This window comes from Canis lupus, chromosome 10 (assembly GCF_003254725.2).
Source record: "Canis lupus dingo isolate Sandy chromosome 10, ASM325472v2, whole genome shotgun sequence".
NCBI classification, from domain to species: Eukaryota; Metazoa; Chordata; class Mammalia; order Carnivora; family Canidae; genus Canis; species Canis lupus.
This window is the reverse complement of record NC_064252.1, coordinates 19,839,989-19,862,624: the sequence shown is the minus strand read 5'-3', so window position 1 is coordinate 19,862,624 and position 22,636 is coordinate 19,839,989. Positions and strand designations below refer to the sequence as shown.

At 52.7% G+C, this 22,636-nt stretch overlaps 1 protein-coding gene across 1 annotated transcript in view; it reads right to left on the bottom strand.

The window, feature by feature from the left end:
• The window catches only part of LOC125755866 (basic proline-rich protein-like), a gene marked incomplete at its 3' end in the record, with an annotated part of 30,406 nt that extends 9,405 nt beyond the window's left edge, over positions 1 to 21,001 (bottom strand). The window contains exons 1-4 of the mRNA XM_049115059.1: positions 20,924 to 21,001; positions 13,687 to 13,802; positions 12,897 to 12,969; positions 12,486 to 12,529 (exon numbers count right to left, since the gene is read on the bottom strand). Of these exons, the coding sequence (XP_048971016.1) occupies positions 12,486 to 12,529; positions 12,897 to 12,969; positions 13,687 to 13,802; positions 20,924 to 21,001 (311 nt within the window). The remainder of the gene's footprint in view (positions 1 to 12,485; positions 12,530 to 12,896; positions 12,970 to 13,686; positions 13,803 to 20,923) is intronic.
• Between the last annotated feature and the right edge of the window lie 1,635 nt (positions 21,002 to 22,636).

Below are 22,636 nucleotides of genomic sequence, written 5' to 3'. Positions count from 1 at the left end.
CGCAACTGAATACACATTCTTCTCAAGTGCACATGGAACTTTCTCCAGAATAGACCACATACTGGGTCACAAATCAGGTCTCAACTGATACCAAAAGATTGGAATTGTCCCCTGCATATTTTCAGACCATAATGCTTTGAAACTTGAACTCAATCACAAGAAGAAATTTGGAAGAAACTCAAACACGTGGAGGTGAAAGAGCATCCTGCTAAAAGATGAAATGGTCAACCAGGAAATTAGAAAAGAATTAAAAAGATTCATGGAAACTAATGAAAATGAAGATACAACCATTCAAAATCTTTGGGATACAGCAAAAGCAGTCCTAAAGGGGAAATACATCGCAATACAATCATCCCTCAAAAAACTGGAAAAAACTCAAATACACCAGCTAACCTCGCATCTAAAGGAACCAGAGAAAGAACAGCAAATAAAACCTACACCCAGCAGAAGAAGAGAGTTAATAAAGGTTCTAGCAGAACTCAACGAAATCGAGACCAGAAGAACTGTGGAACAAATCAACAAAACCAGGAATTGGTTCTTTGAAAGAATTAATAAGATAGATAAAACATTAGCCAGCCTTATTAAAAAGAGAATAGAAAAGTCTCGAATTAATAAAATCACAAATCACATGTGATTATTCACCATGACCAAGTGGGATTTATCCCCAGGATGCAAGGCTGGTTCAACACTCATGAAACAATCAATGTGATAGATCATATCAGCAAGAGAAAAAACAAGAACCATATATGATCCTTTCAATAGATGCAGAGAAAGCATTTGACAAAATACAGCATCCAATCCTGATCAAAACTCTTCAGAGTGTAGGGATAGAGGGAACATTCCTCAGCATCTTAAAAGCCATCTATGAAAAGCCCACAGCAGATATCATTCTCAATGGGGAAACACTGGGAGCCCTTCCCCTAAGATCAGAAAACATGACAGGGATGTCCACTCTCACCACTGCTATTCAACATAGTACTAGAAGTCCTAGCCTCAGCAATCAGACAACAAAAAGAAATAAAAGGCATTCAAGGGCAGCCCAGGTAGCTCAGTGGTTTAGCGTTGCCTTCAGCCCAGGGTGTGATCCTGGAGATCCGGGATTGAGTCCCGCATTGGGCTCCCTGCATGGAGCCTGCTTCTCCCTCTGCCTGTGTCTCTGCCTCTCTCTCTCTCTCTCTCTCTCTCTCTCTCTGTGTGTATCTCATGAATGAATAAGTAAAATCGTTTAAAAAAAAGGCATTCAAATTGGCAAAGAAGTCAAACTCTCCCTCTTCGCAGATGACATGATACCGTACAAAGAAAACCCAAAAGACTCCACCCCAAGATTGCTAGAACTCATACAGCAATTCAGCAGTGTGGCAGGAGACAAAATCAATGCCCAGGAATCAGTGGCATTTCTGTACACTAACAATGAGACTGAAGAAAGAAATTAAGGAATCAGCCCCACTTACAATTATACCCAAAAGCACTAGATACTGGAATAAACCTAACCAAAGAGGTAAAGGATATATACCCTCAAAACTACAGAACACTTCTGAAAGAAATTGAGGAAGACAGAGATGGAAAAATATTCCATGCTCTTGGATTGGAAGAATTAATATTGTGAAAATGTCAATGCTACCCAGGGCAATTTACACATTCAATGCAATCCCTATCAAAATACCATGGACTTTCTTCACAGAGTTGGAACAAATAATCTTAAGATTTATGTGGAATCAGAAAAGACCCTGAATAGCCAGGGAAATATTGAAAAAGAAAACCAGAGCGGGGTGCATCACGATGCCAGATTTCAGGTTGTACTACAAAGCTGTGGTCATCAAGACAGTGTGGTACTGGCACAAAAACAGACACATAGATCAATGGAACAGAACAGAGAATCCAGAAATGGACCCTCAACATTATGGTCAACTAATATTTGACAAAGCAGGAAAGACTATCCACTGGAAAAAAAACAGTCTCTTCAATAAATGGCACTGGGAAAATTGGACAGCCACGTGCAGAAGAATGAAACTAGACCATTCTTTTACACCATACACAGAGATAAAAACAAAAGGGATGGAAGATCTAAATGTGAGACAAGAATCCATCCAAATCCTAGAGGAGAACACAGGCAACACCCTTTTTGAACTTGGCCACAGCAACATCTTGCAAGATACATCCATGAAGGCAAGGGAAACAGAAGCAAAAATAAATTATTGGGACTTAATCAAAATAAAAAGCTTCTGCACAGCAAAAGAAACAGTCAGCAAAACTGAAAGACAACTACAGAATGGGAGAAGATATTTGCAAATGACCTATCAGATAAAGGGCTAGTATCCAAGATCTATAAAGAACTTATTAAACTCAACAGCAAAGAAACAAACAATCCAATCATGAAATAGGCAAATGACATGAACAGAAATCTCATAGAGGAAGACATAGACGTGGCCAACAAGCACATGAGAGAATGCTCCGCATCACTGGCCATCAGGGAAATACAAATCAAAACCACAATGAGAGACCACCTCACACCAGTGAGAATGGGGAAAATTAACAAGGCAGGAAACCACAAATGTTGGAGAGGATGTGGAGAAAGGGGAACCCTCTTGCACTGTTGGTGGGAATGTGAACTGGTGCAGCCGCTCTGGAAAACTGTGGAGGTTCCTCAAAGAGTTAAAAATAGACCTGCCCTACGACCCAGCAATTGCACTGCTGGGGATTTACCCCAAAGATACAGATACAGTGAAATGCCAGGACACCTGCACCCCAATGTTTATAGCAGCAATGTCCACAATAGCCAAACTGTGGAAGGAGCCTCGGTGTCCATCTACAGATGTTGGATAAAGAAGCTGTGGTCTATGGATACAATGGAATATTCCTCAGCCATTAGAAAGGACAATACCCATTTGCTTCAACGTGGATGGACCTGGAGGGTATTATGCTGAGTGAAGTCAGTCGGAGAAGGACAAACATTATATGGTCTCATTCATTTGAGGAATCTAAAAAATAGTGAAAGGTAATAAAAGGGAAAGGAGAGAAAATGAGTGGGAAAAATTATAGAGGGAGACAAAACATGAGAGACTTATAACTCTGGAAAATGAACAAGGGGTAATCGAAGGGGAGGTGGACCTGGGGGCATGGGGTGACTCGGTGACGGGCACTGAGTGGGGGTATTGATGGGATGAGCACTGGGTGTTCTACTATATGTTGGCAAATCGAACTCCAATAAAAAATACACACACACACACACACACACACACACACACACACACACAAAGAGAAAGAAAAGATTTGCTCTCGTCTCCTGAATTGCTCTTGTACCTCAGCTGAATATATATGTGTGGGTCTATTCTGGACTCTATTCTATTCCATTGATGTATTTGTCTTTGCACTAATACCACACAGTCTTAATTATTGTAGCCTTATGGTAAATCTTGAAATCAGAGAGTGCCCTTCAACTTTATTCTTTTTTTTTTTCCCTAAGATTTTCTTGGATATTCTAAGTCCTTTACACTTCCAGTTTATTTTATTTTTAAAAGATTTTATTTATTATTCATGAGAGACACAGAATGAGAGAGAGAGAAGCAGAGACACAGGCAGAGGGAAACTGGCTCCATGCAGGGAGCCTGACGTGGGGCTTGATCCCAGGTCTCCAGGATCACGCCCTGGGCTGAAGATGGTGCTAAACCGCTGAGCCACCCACGCTGCCCTCCACTTCCAGTTTAATTTTAGATTTGCTTTGAAATTTCCTTTAAAAATATGCTGAGATTTTATTGGGATTAGGTGAACTCTAGAGACCAGCTTAGGGAGAATTGACATCTTCACAATATTGCATTTTCTAATCTATGAATATGGTATACTTGTTCACGTATTTGAAAAAATTAATTTTCCTCAATATGTTTTATAGTTTATGATGTAAAGGTCTTGCACATCTTTAACTAGATGGGTCCTTAGCCATTGGCTATGTTTTGATCCTGTTATAAATGGTATTTAAAGTTTTCATTTTGCCATTGTTCGTTACTAACATAAAAATAAAAGTTACTTTTGTATACTGGCTTTATATTTTGTGATTTTGATAAGTTTGCTTGTTAATTTTAGTAGTTTTTCTCATAGTTCCCTTAGGATTTCTGTATACACAGTCATATCTGCCCATAAAGACAATTTTACATTTTGCCGTTCAATCTTTCTCTCTTTTGCTTCTTTTCTAGCCTCACCGAACCAGGTAGGACCTCCCCAGTAATGATAAAATGGTGATGTAGTGAAGGAGGATATCTTGCCTTGTTCCTAATCTTAAAGTGTTCAATGTTTTTCAGTTTGATTTTAGCTGTAGGGTTTTCGTTTTCTTCTTTTTTGTTGCTGGTAGATACTTTCGATTAGATTGAGAAGTTTCTTCTAGTTCATTTTTCTGAGACCTTTCTTTTCAATCATGAGTGGGTATTGAATATTATCAAGTGCATTCTCTGTATTTATTGAGATGATAATGTTTTTTTGTCCTTTATTCTATTGATTTGGTGAATTACACTGAAGTTTTTTTTTTTAAAGATTTTATTTCTTTGTTCATGAGAGATACAGAGAAAGGCAAAGATACAGGCAGAGAGAAAAGCAGGCTCCCTGCGGGGAGCCCAATGCGGGACTCGATTCCAGGACCCTGGGATCATGACCTGTGCCAAACCTCAACCACTGAGCCACCCGAGTGCCCCTACATTAAGTTTTAAATGTTAAACCAACCTTGCACCTTGAATAAATCCCATTTGTTTATTACACACACTCACACATGCGCACACACACACACAGGTTTTGATTTGCTAATACTTTGTTCAAAATTTTTACATCTATGATTTTAAGACATATTGACCTGTCATATTCTATTTTTTAGAAATTTTAAACTTGTTTTATTTAAGTTCATTTAGTTAACATAATGTATCATTATTTTCAGATATAGAGTTCAGTAATTCATCAGTTGCATATAACACCCAGTGCTCATTACATCACATGCCCTCCTCAATGCCCATCACCTAGTTACCCCCCCACTTCCCCTCCAGCAACCCTCAGTTTGTTTCCTATGGTTAAGAGTCTCTTATAGTTTGTTCCCTTTCTGATTTCATCTTATTTTATTTTCCCGTCCCTTCTTTTGTGATCCTCTGTTTTGTTTCTTAAATTCCACATATGAGTGAAACAATATCATAATCGTCTTTTTCTGATTGATTTATTTTGCCTAGCATAGTACCTTCCAGTTCCATCCATGTCATTGTAAATAGTAAAATTTCAGCCTTTTTGATGGCTTAGTAACCTTTGACAAAGCAGGAAAGAATATCCAATGGAAAAGGTCTCTTCACCAAATGGTGTTGGGAATATTTTGATTTAATTTTATACCATCTGACAGTCCTGCTTGCTAATTGGAGTATTTATTCCATACACATTTTAAAAAAGATTTTATTTATTTATTCATGACACACACACACACACACACACAGATAGAGAGAGAGAGAGAGAGAGAGAGAGAGAGGCAGAGACACAGGCAGAGGGAGAAGCAGGTTCCATGCATGGAGCCCGGTGTGGGACTCGATCCCGGGACTCCGGGATCGAACCCTGGGCCGAAGGCAGGCACTAAACTGGTGAGCCACCCAGGGATCCCCTTATTCCATACACATTTAATTAACTTACTGATAAAGTTTGATTTAAGTTTACTTTCTTGCTATTTATTTTCTATTTGTGCTATCTGTTCTCTATTTATAATTTTTCTTGAATTTTAGTGTTTTAAAATATTTCATTGTATGTCTTCTCTTGGCTTGTTAGTACCTCTTTTCTTTGAAGTGGTTGCTCTAGGTTGCTCTATTACAACACAAACCTTTAAATGATCACCATCTACCTTGCATTAATATTATACCACCTCAAACATGATATAAGAACATTACAACTTTATAAATCCCTTTAAACTCTTACACCCTTTGTGCTCTTATAATGTCGTATATTTTATTTCTACATGTTATAAACCCCACAGTGTTCTAATATTTTTGCCTTGAACAGTCCATAATCTTTGTTCATTCATTCTTACCATGTTTTCCTTTAAATTAGTTAACAAAATGATAATAAAAATTTAAGGTTGCTGTGTGTTAATTCCAACATGTGGATCACCTGTGCATCTGCTCCTATTAACTGTTTTATCTCTTCGTTCTTGGTCACATTTTCAACCAAGAGTCCAGCTGCTGGGCTGGCCTCACTGCTGGTTAGTTTTAGTTGATGTCTGATTTCAAATATATTGATATGGGGTCAGTCCCTTTCTTTCTGCAAGGCCCAGGAGACTATATTAATCTCTCTTTGTCCTCAACCCTAAACTCCAATTTCTCTTGCAACTTCCATGGAGGGGCTAATCTCTGGTCCTATCAGGAGTTGAGCTTATTGGGGAATCAGCTAAAGCTCTGATTAATTTCAGTTCACCTAGAGATTCCACTGTTTTGAGAATAAAGTCAGACACCCTTTCATCCCCAGCAGGACCCTGGACCTTAAACATCATGAATCTTCAAGGTCTCTCTGCTTTCCAACCTCACCCCCATCTGCCCAGTATCAAGCAATAAGGATTATTTTTACCATTGGAGCACTTTCAAATTCCAGTTTGCCCATGAAGCCCATAGTGCTTTAAAAGTTTGGCTGGTTTCTCCTTGAGCTTGAAGTCTCGTTGCCTATGGCAGTTAGAGGCGTGAGGCCCCAGACTTGGTGGCCACCCCACATCAGATGGCAGACATTGGTCTTGGGTCATCTATGAAGGCCTTGTTTTTCTCTGGAATTTGGTTCCTTTAGACTTTTCTTCCATTTATAGCCCTTTGAAGACTTATAGAGCACAGTTTTGTGGTTTATGTGGTATTTTCTTGCTATTATGGCAGAGTAATGGTCATCCTTCCATCATAACTCGAAGCAGAGCTCTGCTGCAGAGGGAGTTTTGGTGCATGGCTGGGAAGTGAGAGGCATCACTAAGGGGAAAAGTAGGAGAAAGAGGACTCTCGAACATTAATGGAGAGTGAGTATGAGGCCAAAGTAAGCTCCATGGGCCTCTGCTCTGGAGAGTCCTTGAGTCCCCAGCAAGGTGTGGGAGCTAAGAGTCTGTTATGGTCTCGGGCCAGAATCAACCACAGGCTTCTGGACAAAGCAAATAAATCCCTCTTGCAGTTTCCTGGATCCCTGAGGACAGCCAGATAGTAACATCAAGGGAATGTGAGCTCACAATGAAGATTTTACCAACACATCATGAAATAAGCTTCCACGAGCAAGAGGTAGCAGAATAGCAAGCAATGGATATGATACCCAAGGATTTTATCAGGATTCTCGTGCAGCATGTTTATGTCCAAAATGCTTAAAGAAATTAAAGCTGGAGTCTGTCAGTGAGAGAATCTGTCACTGATGACCAGGAAGCAGGGAGCTGTGTTCTTCCGTCTGCCTGGTGGCCTCCAAGGGGACCCAGGGAATAAGTCTGCTGTCTTTGGAGCTCGGGAGTGAGCCTTCTAGGGGTGCCAGGGGGCTGGATACTTGTCACGACGAATGTGACCTGGTGGCCATGCTGCCCTCATAGACATGCCAAGGACCAAGGAGGCCTACTGGACCCTGCCTGCTCCCCGGAGAAGATTCCGGGGACATGGCTGTATTATGAATGCCCCCAGCCCCTGCTTCCAAGGTTGGTTCCTTTTACGATGAACTCACATAGCTCGAGACATCCCATCTCTCCGGAGAATCTGGATGCTGCTCTCAAGAGGTCTCCACCCTGAAGATGAGCTGAGTGGCAGTGAAGAAAGAGGGACTGTGCTCTTGGCCGTGCGACAGGTTGGCAGGGACAGCCTTCCAGGTGATATCCCCGCTGGCCAGCCCGGGATCTTGACCGTGACTCATGTGGGCATGGCTAGGCACGCTGGGTCAGTGTGGCCTACAGCAGGTTATGGTGGGGGCCAGCCGGCCAGTGCGGGCATCCCGGGTGCCTGTGCCCTGGGAGTAAGATGTCCGTCCTCGTGGCCATTTCAGTAGGGCTGGGGCCAGGGTGAAGTGAGGCAGGCCAAGGATGCCAGGTTCAAGGAAGTGTGTCTCACAGGGTCACACAGGGTCTGTGCTGTTGCTCCACCTTCCACCTCGTACCCTGGTCACCTCCCTCCCATGACCCTGGACCCGGCCCTGCTCTGGAGGCTCGGCACAGGCGTGCCTCACTGTCGCCTGAGGGGCAGGAGAGGCTGGGGTGAGTTGGGCCCTGCCCCCCCATTCATGCATGGCTCCTGGGGTCCCGAGCCCTCCTGAGTCCACCAGCCCATCTTCCACCTGCGGGTGATGCTGTCCTACTTCCCAGATGTGGGATGTGAGCAGAGCCAGCACCAGGAGGGCCCAGCAAGCGTGAATAGTTTCCTTATGGGATGACCAGAGCCTAAAGGAGGACCTGCTGTGGGGGGCAGGGAACACCCAGCCCATTTCACAGGTCAGGACACTGAGGCCCAGAGAGCTTGACTCTTGACACCTGCTGTCAGTGGAGGATTGGTGACCCTCTCGGCAGATGGGACTGCCAAGAAGGACAATGGTGGATTCAAATCTGACCAGAATCGCTTGAAGTCAGTAGAGATGTGGGCCTGCCCTTCAGGGGGAAACTCAGGATGGAGCCTTGGGCTGGCTTTCAGATCTGTTGAGCCTGACTTTCTTGGGGGAGGCATGAAGGGCCCACCTGAGTCCTGGGAACGTCCTGTTCCCTCGCCGGTGGCTGCCCAAAGCGGGGCTTGGCAGGTGGTGTCCTTGACTATACCCAGTGGGATAGCCTGCATTCTGGGGCCAAAGACAGGCCTCGGGGACCATGCCCACCCTTCGCAGGACCATGTGACGGCATTTATACCAACACGCCATGTTCTCTCACCCCTCTGGCAGCCCTACAAAGTGGGGGCTCAATCTCAGGATGCCGTCCTGAGGAAAGTCTACAAACTGCCACCTGCCACCTGCCACGGGGTGGCAGGCCTCGAACCCGGGTCTCTCTGGCTCCAGGGCTGTCCTGATATCTGTGGCCTGGTCGTCAGCAGAACTGTCCAGAGTTTGATAGGAGGGCAGTGTTCCAGGACGGGAGGTGGGGGGCTCCGAAATGCAGCGTGCTGCAGAGCATCGAGGAAGGGCTCTAGAAGTGCAGATCTTCAAGGGCCGTTTACACTCAGGAGCCCCCAGACTGTGTCCCGAGACCCCCACCCTACTTCCCTCCAGAACCTCAAGCAGGCCCAGTGTGGGAGCTCACTTCTGAGGTGGTCAGACGGGATTGGGGCTCAGGTGTGAACAGGCCTGACCTCGGCCAAACCAGAGTTTCCCCAAACCCAATGCAAGTACTTGTCTTGAAGGTCTGAGGGGCATAGAGGGAGCGATAGAGGTCCCCAAACCTCAGGAAACTGAGTGTATTTCCCAGCAGCAGGGAAGTCATCGTGGCACGGTGCGTGGGAAACTGGGCTCTACCCTTATCTGGCATCTCGGGTGAGTCCTGTAACTCCATGCACCCCATTCCGCAGCCGACGGACAGAAACACTGCCTCTGTGGGTCTGAACTGGAGGTAAGCTGTCCGGTCCCGGTGTTGTTATTGCCATAATACTAATGATGGCGACACCGCACTACTTTACTATTTTCCGCAGCGATCACAGCTCCTCCTTGTGCGGAGAGCACGGCGGAGCTTGGCTGTACCCACTGTGCAGATGAGAACATGGAGGCGCAGAGGACAGTGTGTAGGGCGGCGGGCGGCCAGCTGGTGGCGAGTCCGGGTCCTGGTGCTGCTTCTCCAGGGAGCATCGTGCCTAACCGGTCCTGGGGCAGCCCGGTCGCCGAGCCCTGAGCCCTCGGGGGCACCGCCAGGTCGAAGGCCGGTCCTGGGACCTGTGAGCCCCGCACACAGAAGAACCCCAAGGGGGGTGCTGGTAGCGTTTGGTCTCCGCTGCCTGTGCCGTCTGGGTGTGCTTGGGCCTGTTGATTGGTTTGGGGGCAGATGCAGGAGCCCCGAGGGCATGGCCCCGGGGGAAGCGGCAGGACGGGAGCCAAGGCAGGGCGGTCAGGATAGGGACGCGCCGCCCGGGCTGTGGTTGGGAGGGAGGCCGGGGCGGGCTGACTACCCTCCTGCCCGTTGCTGTCCCTGGGAGATGGGAAGGGAGCCCAGGGCGCAGGGGAGGCCTAGGAGGAGAGGCCCCGGGGCAGGAGGGCGCTCCCCTCCCTCGGCACCAGCCCGCACATCTGATTTATTGCTGCAGAAACGCATTCCAGGGACGAGCTGTACCAGCCGAGCAGCATCGAGGACGCGGGGACTCGGCCGCCCTGGACTCGCAAACAGCCCGCGCTCTGAATAGAGACCCTTTGTTCAGCGAGGCCGCACCAAGGGGGGCGCTTGGCAGCGGATGCCCACGGAGGCCTGGAACCAAGTGTCCATTCTAAGTGAAGCATTTTAATCGAAAATCTATGCACTCTATTTGAATAAAAATGTGCGTCCGCCCACAACTCAGCCCTCTCCCCAGCGTTCCATGTTAATAGATCATTAATACTCTGTGAATGGGTAATCATCTTCTCGGAAAACAAATGCAAGGGCATAAAAGGAAAATTATGGTTGTTTAAACTCAAAAAAAACATGGTCATCGGGAAGGGAGAGCTGTGCTCACAGAAACAGCCTTCTTGGGTCCCCGGGTTTGGGGGTGGGGAGGTGGGCACAGCGGCCCGGGCAGCGCCTTGGGGTACAGCCCCAGCCTGCGCCCCGGCCCCCACCCCCGGGGCCTGAGGTGCCCTGCCCCCCCCACCCCCTAAGCCCGAGGCGCCCCTCCCCCCACCAACGGGGCGACCCCAAGACTTGCCCGGATCCAGCTCTTGTGAAAAAGCCTCTGTAAGGCTGGGTGGGGCTCCCCTGTCCGGGCCCCTGAACGCTAAGCTGATGGGACCAGATGATGTGTTTGTTGGCTGGTTCATCGTCCCACAGTCAGGCAAGCTCCAGGCTGGGCAGCAGGTGGCTCTCTTGAGGACGCTGCTGCAGCTGTGACTTTAGCTTTTAAAATTTTTTAAAAAGATTTTGTTTATTTATTCATGAGAGACACAGAGAGAGGCAGAGTCACAGGCAGAGAGAGAAGCAGGCTCCCAGTGGGGAGCCCAATGCAGGACTCGATCTCAGGACCCTGTGATCCTGCCCTGAGCTGAAGGCAGACGCTCAACCCGAGCCCCCCAGGCACCCCGTAGCCGTGACCTTACGAGTGGACACTTTGCATTTGAGGCAGGAGGGACGAGTTTCAAGCTCACTTGCATGTTTCTCACCAGCCTGGTGTTGGTCACCCTAACTCTTCTCTTTAACCAGCAATGCACGTGCCGCTCGGTCCAGTCCTGACTGCTCCCTGGGACACCGGGTGTTTGCAGCTCCCTGAGGACATGGCACGGGGAGCAGGAAGCAGGTTCCTGAGGCCTCCTCCCCACCGGCTGGCAGCCTGAGGCTCGCTGCACTGTCGGGGCCTCTGGGCCGTGTGCATGGGCCAGGCCTGAGGGCCGGGCCTGCCTGCTTTGCTTGTGCTGTGTATTAGCACCTAGGGCAGTGCCTGGTGCCCCGTGGGTGCTCAGGGAACACTGCAAATGAATGAATGAATGAGCGAGTGAATGAGACCTTGTCCCCACCCTCTGGACCTACCAGCACAGAGTAGAAGCCACAATACTGTGTGAAGCAGGGGCTGGTGCTCAAAGCCCAAGTCTCAGTCCCTCCCCCTGCCACCCTGGGGTCCTCTGCTCCCCTCTCATCATCCCCTTCCCTTCCCCTTCCTTCCTCTGCCCTGCCCTCAACTTTCCTGCTTGCTCCCCCGGGATTCGGTGTCTGGCTGTGCACCACGCAGCCCCATGCATGGTCACTGTCCCTCTGTGGATTTGTCCCCAGAGCAAGGCTCCCCAAGGGCTGGTCCCACGTGGCAGGGGGTCGGAACAAGCGCTTTACCAAAGATGGGTGTGGGGAAGGAAGTGGGCAGGGAGGGCTTCCTGGGGGAGGGAGTAGGCCCACGGTGTCCCTGAACATAGGCTGGGACCGCCGGCAGCCTGTCAGGCTGCGCAAGCCTTCTGGGGGCGTTGAGCACAGAGTAGCTCTGAGCAAGCTGCAGTCGCCCAACATATTTGGATTTATTGGTGGTGAATATTTATGTCGTCTGGATACACAAATTAATGAGGTTCTGGTCCCGGCTGCTGAGGCATCAATTATGGACTCTGGTCCCTTCTTGTCTGAAATAGTGTTTTCTCTCGAAACACATCATCCAAAGCAATCTCTGCAGTGAGGCATTGGAGGTGGATTGGGGCCAGCGGGGCCTCCGCATCCCGCTTCCCGTCCTGTCCCCGGGCTCACGCTCTGGGGAGAGTGATGTTGGCATTGACAGGAGGGAAACTGAGACCCAGGGAGGCACATCAGGGCGGGGAAGAAGGAGCAGGGCCCGGGGTGCCACTGAGTCGCCCCTAGAAGACCAGCCGCCTTCCTCCTGGCCCTGAGCCCACGGGGTGGGGGCCGGAGGTGAGTCCACCTGCGGAAGGGGGGTGGTGAGTCCACCTGCGGAGGTGAGTCCACCTGCGGGGGGGGGGGGAGTCGGGGGGGGGGGACAGTCACCCGAGCCCACAGTGACTCGGTTTCCCACCTGCAGAAAGGGGAGGTGGCGCTTCCCTCCGGGTTGTGGCGAGGGTCAGGCTAGAGCAGGTGACCGCTTAGAACAGCCTGGGGTGTGGGCAGCGCCAGGTGGCGGCCTCGGTCCCCGGCGGGCGGGGAGGGTCGTGGGGGCTGTGCGTGGGCACCAGAGCCTGGGTCGTGGGCCCGCGGGCCGCCCTCCAAGTGCGATCCCGCCCCGTCCGCAGAGGAGGCCCCGAGGCCCCGAGCTGGAAGGCGCTCAGGGCGGAGACCCAAGGAACCCAAACAAGACGCGGGCTGTTTAGAAACCCACCGGGCCGGTGGGCCGCGACAGCCGAGAGGCGGCTGCTGTGCTGGGGCCGCAGACCCGAGCCACCCGGAGCGGCCTGAGCGACCCGAGCGACCCGAGGGACCCGGAGCGACCGGAGCGACCCGAGCGACGTGGAGTGACCTGAGGGACTCGAGGGACCCGAGCGACCCGGAGTGACCCGAGGGACCCGAGTGACCAGAGTGACCCGGAGCGACCGGAGCGACCCGGAGCGACCTGGACCGACCTGAGCCACCCGGAGCGACCGGAGGGACCTGGACGACCCGGAGCGACGGGGCTCAGGGCCGAGGGGCTTCGCAGCCCAGCCCCGGAGGGCCAGATCCCGCTGTGGGAGCCTCTGCCTGGCGTCCCCAAGGAGGCTGTGACGGCGGGCCTCGGGCCGGCCCCCACTCCTCCGAGCTGCGACCCCATTTCCAGAGGCTTCCTCAGGTGCAAGGCCCTCTCCTCGGCCCCCCAGGCCCTCTCAGCAATAGGCGCCTCTCCCTCTGGTGATTTGGGGGAGGAGCCAGCAGGTGAGGGGAGGAGCCTCCATCCGAGGGGAGGAGCGCGGGGGAGGGTTCCTGGGAGGACCCGTCCCCCTGCGCATCGGCGGGGCGGGGGCCTGCGGGCCGCTCCAGGTGCTGGGCTCACCGTGGCCCAGCCTGCCCCGGGCCCCCCTCCCCTGCCCCTTCCCCTGCCCCCACCTCCCGGGCTCCCCGCGGCCCGGCACCCTCCTGGTTTCCCTGGGCACGTCCCGCCCCGTGGGCAGGGCAGGGCCAGGCCCGCTGTCTCCCACCTGGCGCCCTCACTGGGCCGCGTGACCTCCGCCAGGTGCGCGCGGGTCTGCGCCGCGGCTGCCGCTGCCCCGTCTCCAGAAGCTGTGGCCGACGTCCATGCCTTCGAGGCGCAGCCCTTGGGAGCACGCCTGGGGCTCGGGAAGGTCAGACGGGACCCCCGGGCCACGGTCCCCAGGCGGGGCTCTGCGGGCGCCCGGCCCAGGCCCGCCCGGCCCCACCTGCAGGGACTGCCGTGGAGACGCGCGGACGGACACGGACGGAGCCACAGGAAAGGCAGGGCGCGGTGCCGTGGGAACAGGGGGTGTCGCGTCAGGAGCCCCCGTGAGGAGGGGACACCTTTGACCCGGGTTTTGAAGGCAGGTCCTAGGGTCGGGTGGGTGGGCTTCCACCCGAGGGAGCAGCCTGTGCCAAGGCCCGGGGGCGGGTGGGGGGGTGGGGCGGGGAAGGACCCGGTGCGCTCTGCGGCCGCGGGCCTGGGTCTGGAGGCCGGGCTGAGCTGGACTCCCCTGCAGGGTGGGGGGGTGGGGGTGGGGGGTCAGCCAGCCCCGCGGCAGGAAGCCCAGGCAAGGCCCCGGCGCCCCTGCCCGGTGCTCAGCACCCGCGGCACCTGCCGACCCCTGGGGCGCGGGCCTGGCCTCCTCTCCGGTCGCCCCGGGGGTCGTGTGTGATCAGGCCCGGCGCCCACGCGGGGAGACACGCCCACGGCGGCCCGCGGCCGGATGCGTGTGCACCTGCTCCTGAGAACCGCGGGGCACAGAGGGCGGGGACCTGGGGCGGGGGTGTCTGGGAGGAGGGGACCCAGGGCATTGATCACTTGTGGGCTCCCCGTTTTCCTCTTGCTGCTGCCGAGGCCACGGTTGACGTGGCCAGGGCGGCTTTCTGGAAGGTGACCCAGTTCCCGCAGGGGGTGGGTGGGCAGGGAGAAGGGCACCGGGTCCCCTAGGCTCAAGGCAGGCTGGGGAGGGGACAGCTGAGCAGGGACAGCATGTGGGTGACCCTCGGGGCGTGAGTGCCACCGGGGCCTGGGAGGCCGCTCGGGGGCCACAGGACACACGCCCCAGGGCCACAGGACACATGCCCCGGGCACACCCTCAGTGGCACACGGTTGGACGGGGCAGGTGGGGGACGCATGGTTCCAATGCTTGGAGGCAGCGGGAGAGGCAGCGGGGGGCTTTGCAACTTCTCTGCCCCACTGGGGACTGCTGACCCTGGAAGGCAGGCCTCCTCCTCCTCTTCCTCCCTGGAGGACAGCAGCCTCCACTTAGACCTCCGCGCTCTGCAGGCTGCTCCCATCCAAGCTCAGCACCCCGCAGAGACCCAGCCTCCACTTGAACCCCGGCTTCCCGGCCACACTGTCACTGCTGCATGGGTGCCTCAGGACTCTGTGTCTGATTCTCCACCAAGACTGTGGCTCCTTGTCGCCTGGCGGCCTGCGCACCCTCATATCGCGGTCTGGGGCCAGGAGACTCCTGACAGAGTCGAGCCCCGACTCTGTCCCTTGCTAGCTGTGGGGGGGGGGGGCTCTGATCCTGCCCCCGAGTGTCCTAGCAACAGGCACACGGGGTTGGGGGCCTGCGGGGCTCAGCCAGGGGCCCGGCCGTCCATCTGCCAACACCACGGTGTTACGGCCACCACCTTCTGCTGAACATTAAGACAATCCCTCAGCTGTCCCCAGAGGCCACTGTGGATAGGAATGTCCATGGTCCCCACGCAGCCCCAGAGCGCCTGGCTTCCCCCAGCACCTGTCCCAGACTTGCCATCTTATTTTTTTTTTTAAAGGTTCTATTTATTTATTCACAGAGACACACAGAGAGGCAGAGACACAGGCAGAGGGAGAAGCAGGCTCCCTGTAGGGAGCCCGATGTGGGACTCGATCCCAGGACCCAAGATCACACCCTGAGCCGAAGGCAGACACCCAACCCCTGAGCCACCCAGGCGTCCCCAGACTTTACATCTTTTAAAACGAAGAGCTCCCACCCCGAGTTGCCTTGAGGTCTGGGCCTGCTGGACGCCGTGTTCTCCCAAGATGCCCGGGCGTCCTGAGCACGCCTGCCTGGTCCCCAGGGCTCCCCGGGGAGGGTGGGTGGCCCAGGAGTCCCCATCACACTCAGCAGCAGCCACGCTCCCTGCCGCGGGCCGCACGTCTTTTCTGGAAGGGCTGGCGGATGTGTTGGCTCCACCGGCAGAGTGTGGAATGGGCCAAATTATCCCAGTTTTATGTCATTTTAACCAGATGCTTCAAAGAGAGAATCCGTTAATTCCGATGATAGTTGGAGCATTTTCATCTCATTTATGGAATCAAAGTAGAGCTTTTGAAGTTTTTCTTCTGTTGCCGCCGAAAGGGCATTATTTGGGCGAAGCCGGTGTCCTGGTGCACGTGGCGCTGTCCACGAGGCCCAGAAACGACCCACGTCCTCAGAGAAGCTGCCTCATGAACCACCCCACAGAGAAGCTGTCCTTGTAGGGATTTGCAAGTGCTGTGTGTGTGCCCAGAATAACGTGAAATAAACACTTTTTTTTTTTTTTTTGAGATGAAGTTAACATTAAATACGAAAGAACCTGCGGTTTAAATTTTTCTGCATGGAAAAAAAAATTTTTTTCTGCACGGTGGTGATTACTTTCTCTCTCATTTTTCTCATCAATCAGAGAAATGTTGGAGCCCTGGCTCAATTCCTTGGGGACTCCACTCGAGTGTCCTCCGCTGACTCGAAACTTTGTATAAACAGATCCTCTAAATTTCGGGCGCAGTTGTGTAAAATCAGTTGGAAATCTGTAATTGACTCGGTTAGTGGGTGGAAGCTGCCAAACGTCAGTTATTGACTTTTATTTATTTATTTTTTCTCCCTGCAAATTGTAATTATTGGAACCAAAGTTTGCAAGCAGGAAGACATTGAAGCCTATCCCTCCAAAAGCGGAGGGGAGGGGGAATGAGCGTGCTGTCTGGTGGAGCTCAGGACGCCACATCGGGATTTGAAATTCCTGTTTAGACGTGCGAGAAGAGTCTTATTTATTTTTTAAAAGACTTTATTTATTTATTGGAGACACACAGAGAGAGAGAGAGGGGCAGAGACACAGGCAGAGGGAGAAGCAGGCTCCATGCAGGGAGCCCGACATGGGACTCGATTCCGGGTCTCCAGGAGCACGCCCTGAGCTGAAGGCGGCCCTAAACCACTGAGCCACCAGGGCTGCCCGAGAAGAGTCTTTCTATTTATTTATTTATTTTTTGTACAGAATTTTTTTTGTAAATTTATTTCTTATTGGAGTTCAATTTGCCAACATATAACATATATACATATTAATATATATAATATGTATAATATATAACATATTAACATATTAACACCCAGTGCTCATCCCATCAAGTGCCCCCCTCAGTGCCCGTCACCCAATCTTTAAATGAAGCTCCTCTGCCTCAAGGCAAGAATTCCTGACGTGGGCGGGGACGGTACCCAGTGGGGACGGCCTAGAGTGCTGCGGCATTTGGTAAAACGTTTATAAAAATCACATACAAGGGTGCCTGGCTGGCTTGGTCAATAGAGCGTATGACTCTCCATTTTAGGGTCCTAAGTTCAAGCCCCACGCTGGCGCATCGAGATTACTTAAAATAAAATAAAAATATTGAAAAAGAGTCAAGGCTAGAGATGATGGATTTGACATATTTTGTCATGAAAAACTATGTTAAAAGAAGTTCCCTGGGAGCACCTGGGGGGCTCAGTGGTTGAGCATCTGCCTTCGGCCCAGGGCGTAACTCCGGGGTCCTGGGATCGAGTCCTGCATCGGGCTCCCTGCAGGGAGCCTGCTTCTCCCTCTGCCTGTGTCTCTGCCTCTCTCTCTCTCTGTCTCTCATGAATAAATAAAATCCTTAAAAAAAAAAAAAAAGAAAAGTTCCCTGAATATGGAGGCAAAATGCAGTGTCTATGACTACGTTTCTGAAATCTTCACACATTTCAGTGCAAAAATATTAGGATTGGAAGTGCTCTCTATTTAACAGAATTTGCTCTGAGCTTACCAGGACCTCCATCCCTGTGGAGGTCATAGCTTCTAAATTAAAAATACCGAGCCCCGAGAAGAGCTGGTTGGCACGTTAACAACTTATAAATGCAACGTGAGGACCATTATGTGCAATTTTAGGGAAAACATAAGATAATGTAATCCTTTTGATATACACCCTCCTGACAAATAACCACAGACACACAGTGAAACCGTACGTACGAGAAGGAGAACGATTACAGCTTGTAAACATTTGGATAATTATATAATTACAGAATTTTGCTTTCATGTTCATAGAGATGTTATATGTTCATTCTTGAAATGTAAGAACAGCTTCTGAATAAAAGTATTTTAGGTCCACCAACATAACTGAACGAATTTACTACTGGTCAATGACCCTATCATTTAAATCACACACGTAGGTGTATGTGTATAACATTGAATACATGTGGATCCATAATTTAAATTTCAGGAGCACCGTGAGGCCGCAGCTGCCAGGCTGTAAGGGAGGTGGGAGCTGCTGAGGAGAGCCGTTTACCTGGACGCCTGGGGGGCTCAGTGGTTGAGTGTCTGCCTTGGGCTCAGGTTGTGATCCCCGGGTCCTGAGACTGAATTCCACACTGGGCTTCCTGCTCAGCGTAGAGTCTGCTTCTCCTTCTTCCTCTGTGTGGACACTCACTCTCTCTTAAGTAAATAAATAAAATGTTTAATAAAGAAAAAGAAGAAGCCACTTACGGAAGACCACGTGACCACCAAGCAGAGCAATATTTTGTTGCATGTGTGTGTGTGTGTGTGTGTGTGTGTGTTTAAGATTTTATTTAAGAGAGGGGCAGAGTGTGCAAGCAGGGTAAGGGGTAGAGGGAGAGAGAAATCTCCAGCAGATGCCCCATTGAGCGAGGAGCAGCCCTGAGATCACGACCTGAGCCCAAACCAAGAATCAGATGCTCAACTGACCTAGCCGCCCAGGCACCCCTTTGTTGTGTGTTTTTTTTTTTATATTGTAAAATCTTTTAAAATGTATTATTATTTTTTTAAAGATTTATTTATTTATTCATGAGAGACACAGAGTGAGAGTGAGAGGCAGAGACACAGGCAGAGGGGGAAGCAGGCTCCACTCAGGGAGCCCGATGTGGGACTCGATCCTGGGTCTCCAGGATCACGTCCTGGGCTGAAGGCAGGCACAAACTCACTGAGCCACCGGGGCTGCCCTAAAATGTACTATTAATGAAATTTTTGCTAACCCAACTTTACACCTGTTGTAACGACTGCCCGAGTTTGTGGCACTCTGCTGTGTACTCGGCGGCTGTGGCTAACAATACGGCATCATGCATAAACATCGAAGAGAGTAGATCTCCTCAGCATTCTTACCAAAACCAAAGGCGAAACAAATCCAAATCAGAATGTACGGCAAACACACGAAAGTACCCTGGGGACACAGAGGAGCCAAGAGGCATGATGGATTTTCCCAGGACCTTGATGGTGGTGATGGCCTTGCAGGCATGTGCGTGTCCACACTTACCCCACTGTCCACACGGGCCATATGTAGCTAAAGGGCCCCATTCTTTTCTCTACCCTCCCCACACTTCTGTCATCACCCCCCCTTATTTGTTTCCTTTGTTGTTGTTTTTTTTTAATTAAATACTGAGTAACATAAAGATACTTATCAGGTATCTGCAAAGTACGCAGACGAGCCCTGTGCCCTGGCTATAGGTGCAACCTCAGGGGATGCCGTGTTACACTGGCAGCCTTGGGGGCCCCTTGTACCTGTTGCCTGCCTCCCCCTGGAAGCAACTGTGGCCCCGGGGTTGGCAGCTACCATTTTTGTGCTTTGCCTTGAAGCAGTACCACAAGGCTGCGTCTGTCTATAGGAGTCGCTTGGTTCTGCACATTTTGGGCCATATGTACGAGGAGCGAAAGTCCAGTCATGGCATCTGAAGCTGCCCGCCCCGCACTTCCACAGGCCACCCATTCTGTCCTGCCTGCATGGTCCCTCCATTCTCCTTCACCCGAGGGTCCCGCCCGATGACATAATGGCTAACATGTCAGCACAGGATACGCCCCCGGGTGTCACTGTGGCCTTGAGAGTGACCTTGACCCCCCAGATGAGGCCAGCAAAGCCCCAATGCAGAGTGGAGGTGACCTTCCACGTCCTGCTTGACACTGGGATTGTCAGATGCTTGCATTTCTTTTTAGTTTCATTGATGTGAAATGACACCGTCTGGCTGTTTTGACTTAGGGTCTCATGATTTTTTAATGAAACCAAATTTCTTTTCAGATGTCCAGGGCCGTTTTGATAAGTCTTTCTATCTGCCCCTGTCCCCTGCTTCCCCCGAGCCCCAGGGGGCTCCCTGATGTCTAACAAATGTACACCCTGCACTGAGGGACACGTTCTGTCCAGGCTTACCTCTCACTCCCCTCCTCAGCTCAAGTTCCAGAAAGCGGCCTTTCCCTCTTTGTCCCACCAACCCTTCATCTGTGCTGCTTGCTCTCCCAGAAACACCCTTCCCGAGGCTCCTTTCGGGGTCCTCCTCCTCCAGGAAGCCTTCCTTGAGTACTCTCTTGGTTCTTCTCCTCCTGGGTCATCATCTTAGTCTGCCCCGGCCGCTGTAACATGATACCACAGGCTGGGGGTTGGGGGGTTTGAACAGTAGACGGTTATTCCTCACGGTTCTGGAGGTGGAAGTCCTAGACCCGAGTCTGGCTGATTCTGTTTCTGCTGAGAGCTCTCTTCCGGGCTCACAGACGGCCCCCTTCTTGCTGCCTCTTCATATGATGGGGGGGGGGGGGGCGGTAGCTCTTGCTACAAGGACAGTGACCCTGTCGGATCAGAGCCTCACCCTCACGACCTCCTTTAACAATTACACCCTAGAAGCCCCTCTGCGTGTGCGGCCACACGGTGGTTGAGGGGTTCAGTGTGCAGCCCTCAGGGGATGCAGACATGCAGCCCCCGACAGCCAGGTCCGTGTGTTGGGGCAGGCACTCGCCTGGACCCCGGCCTCTGGACCCAGCTTGCTGGGCTGGGCCCTGGGTGCTTCCCAGCGGGTGTGTGGGAGCCATTATTTCCACGTCCGGGTGACTTTGCAGATTTGTCAAGGTGACCCTGAGCCCCTGGGTCACCGCTGGTCCTTTAGGGGCAACCAGCCTCGGTTGTCAGTGTGGCAGATGGGATGGGACCTCGGGTCAGCGACCTCTGGCGCCGGGTGGTGGACCCGCTGAGTCACTGGGATCGCTGCTCCCTGAACTCACCCCGCTGACTCTTGGGTTCTCAACGGCGTCCACGGGGGCTGCGTCCATGGGGTACACGTCCACCTTTGCTCTGTGCATCACCCACACGTCCGGACGCCTCTGGCTTCCCAGCTTGGGCCACCTCGCTGGGCTCCCACGGGGACAGAAACCATGTCCATCTTGTTCACGGTTGTCTTCAGGTGCCCGCTCAGCGCTGAGGACACGGGCTCAAGTAGCAGGTGCTGCGGGGTTAACAGAAGCCCCCTTGACCTTGGCGATGGAGAGCCAAGGAAGATGCGCTTGCCCCGCCCACCTTGACCCGGAGCAGGGACCTCAGGACCTGGCGGGAGCAGAGCACGAGGCGCTGACCTTGCTAGACCTTGAAGGCGCTGGGCCAGGTGATGGGGTCCAGCTGGGATCAGGGAGGTGAGTCATGTCGCAGTGCCCCTGGCGGAAGAGCAGGGGGGCAGTGCGCGCAGGGAGGCCCGCATCCTCCTCCAGCCCCTTCCCTGCCCCGCCAGTTGGCCTGCATCTGACACCTGGTGCCCTTGCAGGCCTGGTGGGAGTTCTGGGGCCGCCAGGTCACTCCCCATCCCCACAATCGCCCTCACGTGGCCCTCCAGGGACGGCACACCGCACGCTCAACCCCGGGGGTTCAGGAGAAGAGATGTTTTGTCATGCCCCTTCCGTGCCGGCTCACATTTTGTTGAAAAATTCTAATCGCCTCAGAAGGCTCATTTCCATTTGTGGTGCAAATGGAGCCTGTCCTCCGGGGGACGGATGAGCCCGCAGCGGCGCGGAGCCGAGATGTGTCACTGTCGCCAGCCCTGGCCCTGGCGCGGCATATGGCCTTGCGCGTGGCCAGGCCGTCCTGGGGCGGGGGGGGGGGGGGGGGGGCGGGGAGCATGAGCTCTGAGTCCTGCAAAGTGTCCTCCCCTGCTCCCCACCCCAAGGTCGCACCGACATGTGACAAGGACGGAGCCCTGAGGCGTCCGGCCCCCAGCTCAGGCGACACGCACAAAGTCCTGGTGTGCAGGGAGAGGAGCCTGCGGGCGCTACCAGGGTGGCTCAGCCCGCAGGTGTGGGCAGCCCTCTGGGCCGGTGGCTGAGCATCAGGTCACCTGGAGGCCTTCACAGAGATGCAGCTTCCCAGGCCCAACCTCTGAGCCTCAGGTTCCCCTGGTCATGCGGGCCCAGGGTCTCGGCCTGTCCCACCTCCCCGAGCTCAGGACCCAGCCATCTCCTTGCAAGCTGGTGTCCTCTCCACTGCTGGGCCCTCCCTGCCCCAGGAACGTTAGTTGTCCCTCGCCTGGGTCTCCGTGGCCCCGTATCCCTCCTGTCGGGAGACTTTGTTGTTGGTTGTGCATGAGTGTGTGTCAAGAGCACGGGCATGTCCGGACCCTCTTGCCTAGTCCCCAGAGCCTAACAGGGACTCCTGACCCACAGCGTGTGGGCCCTGCACTCCATCTGAATCCACATTCCGATCCCTGAGTCCAGGTCCAGCCACTTTCTATACCTCAGGGGCTCCATGCTTTCAGCGTCTACACTCCACACTTAGACTCCAGCAGAACTGTTTTGGGATCCCCAATTCTGGAAGCTCCCCTGCACAGTATTTGTGAGGGGCCTGATGTGGGGTCCCGGGGGGCTGCAGGGTGGCCAGCTGCTCACCCCCACCCCACCCTGTGGAGCCTCCTGTGCCGCAGGTGGCTTGGCCCCATCTCGGCGCTGCAGGCC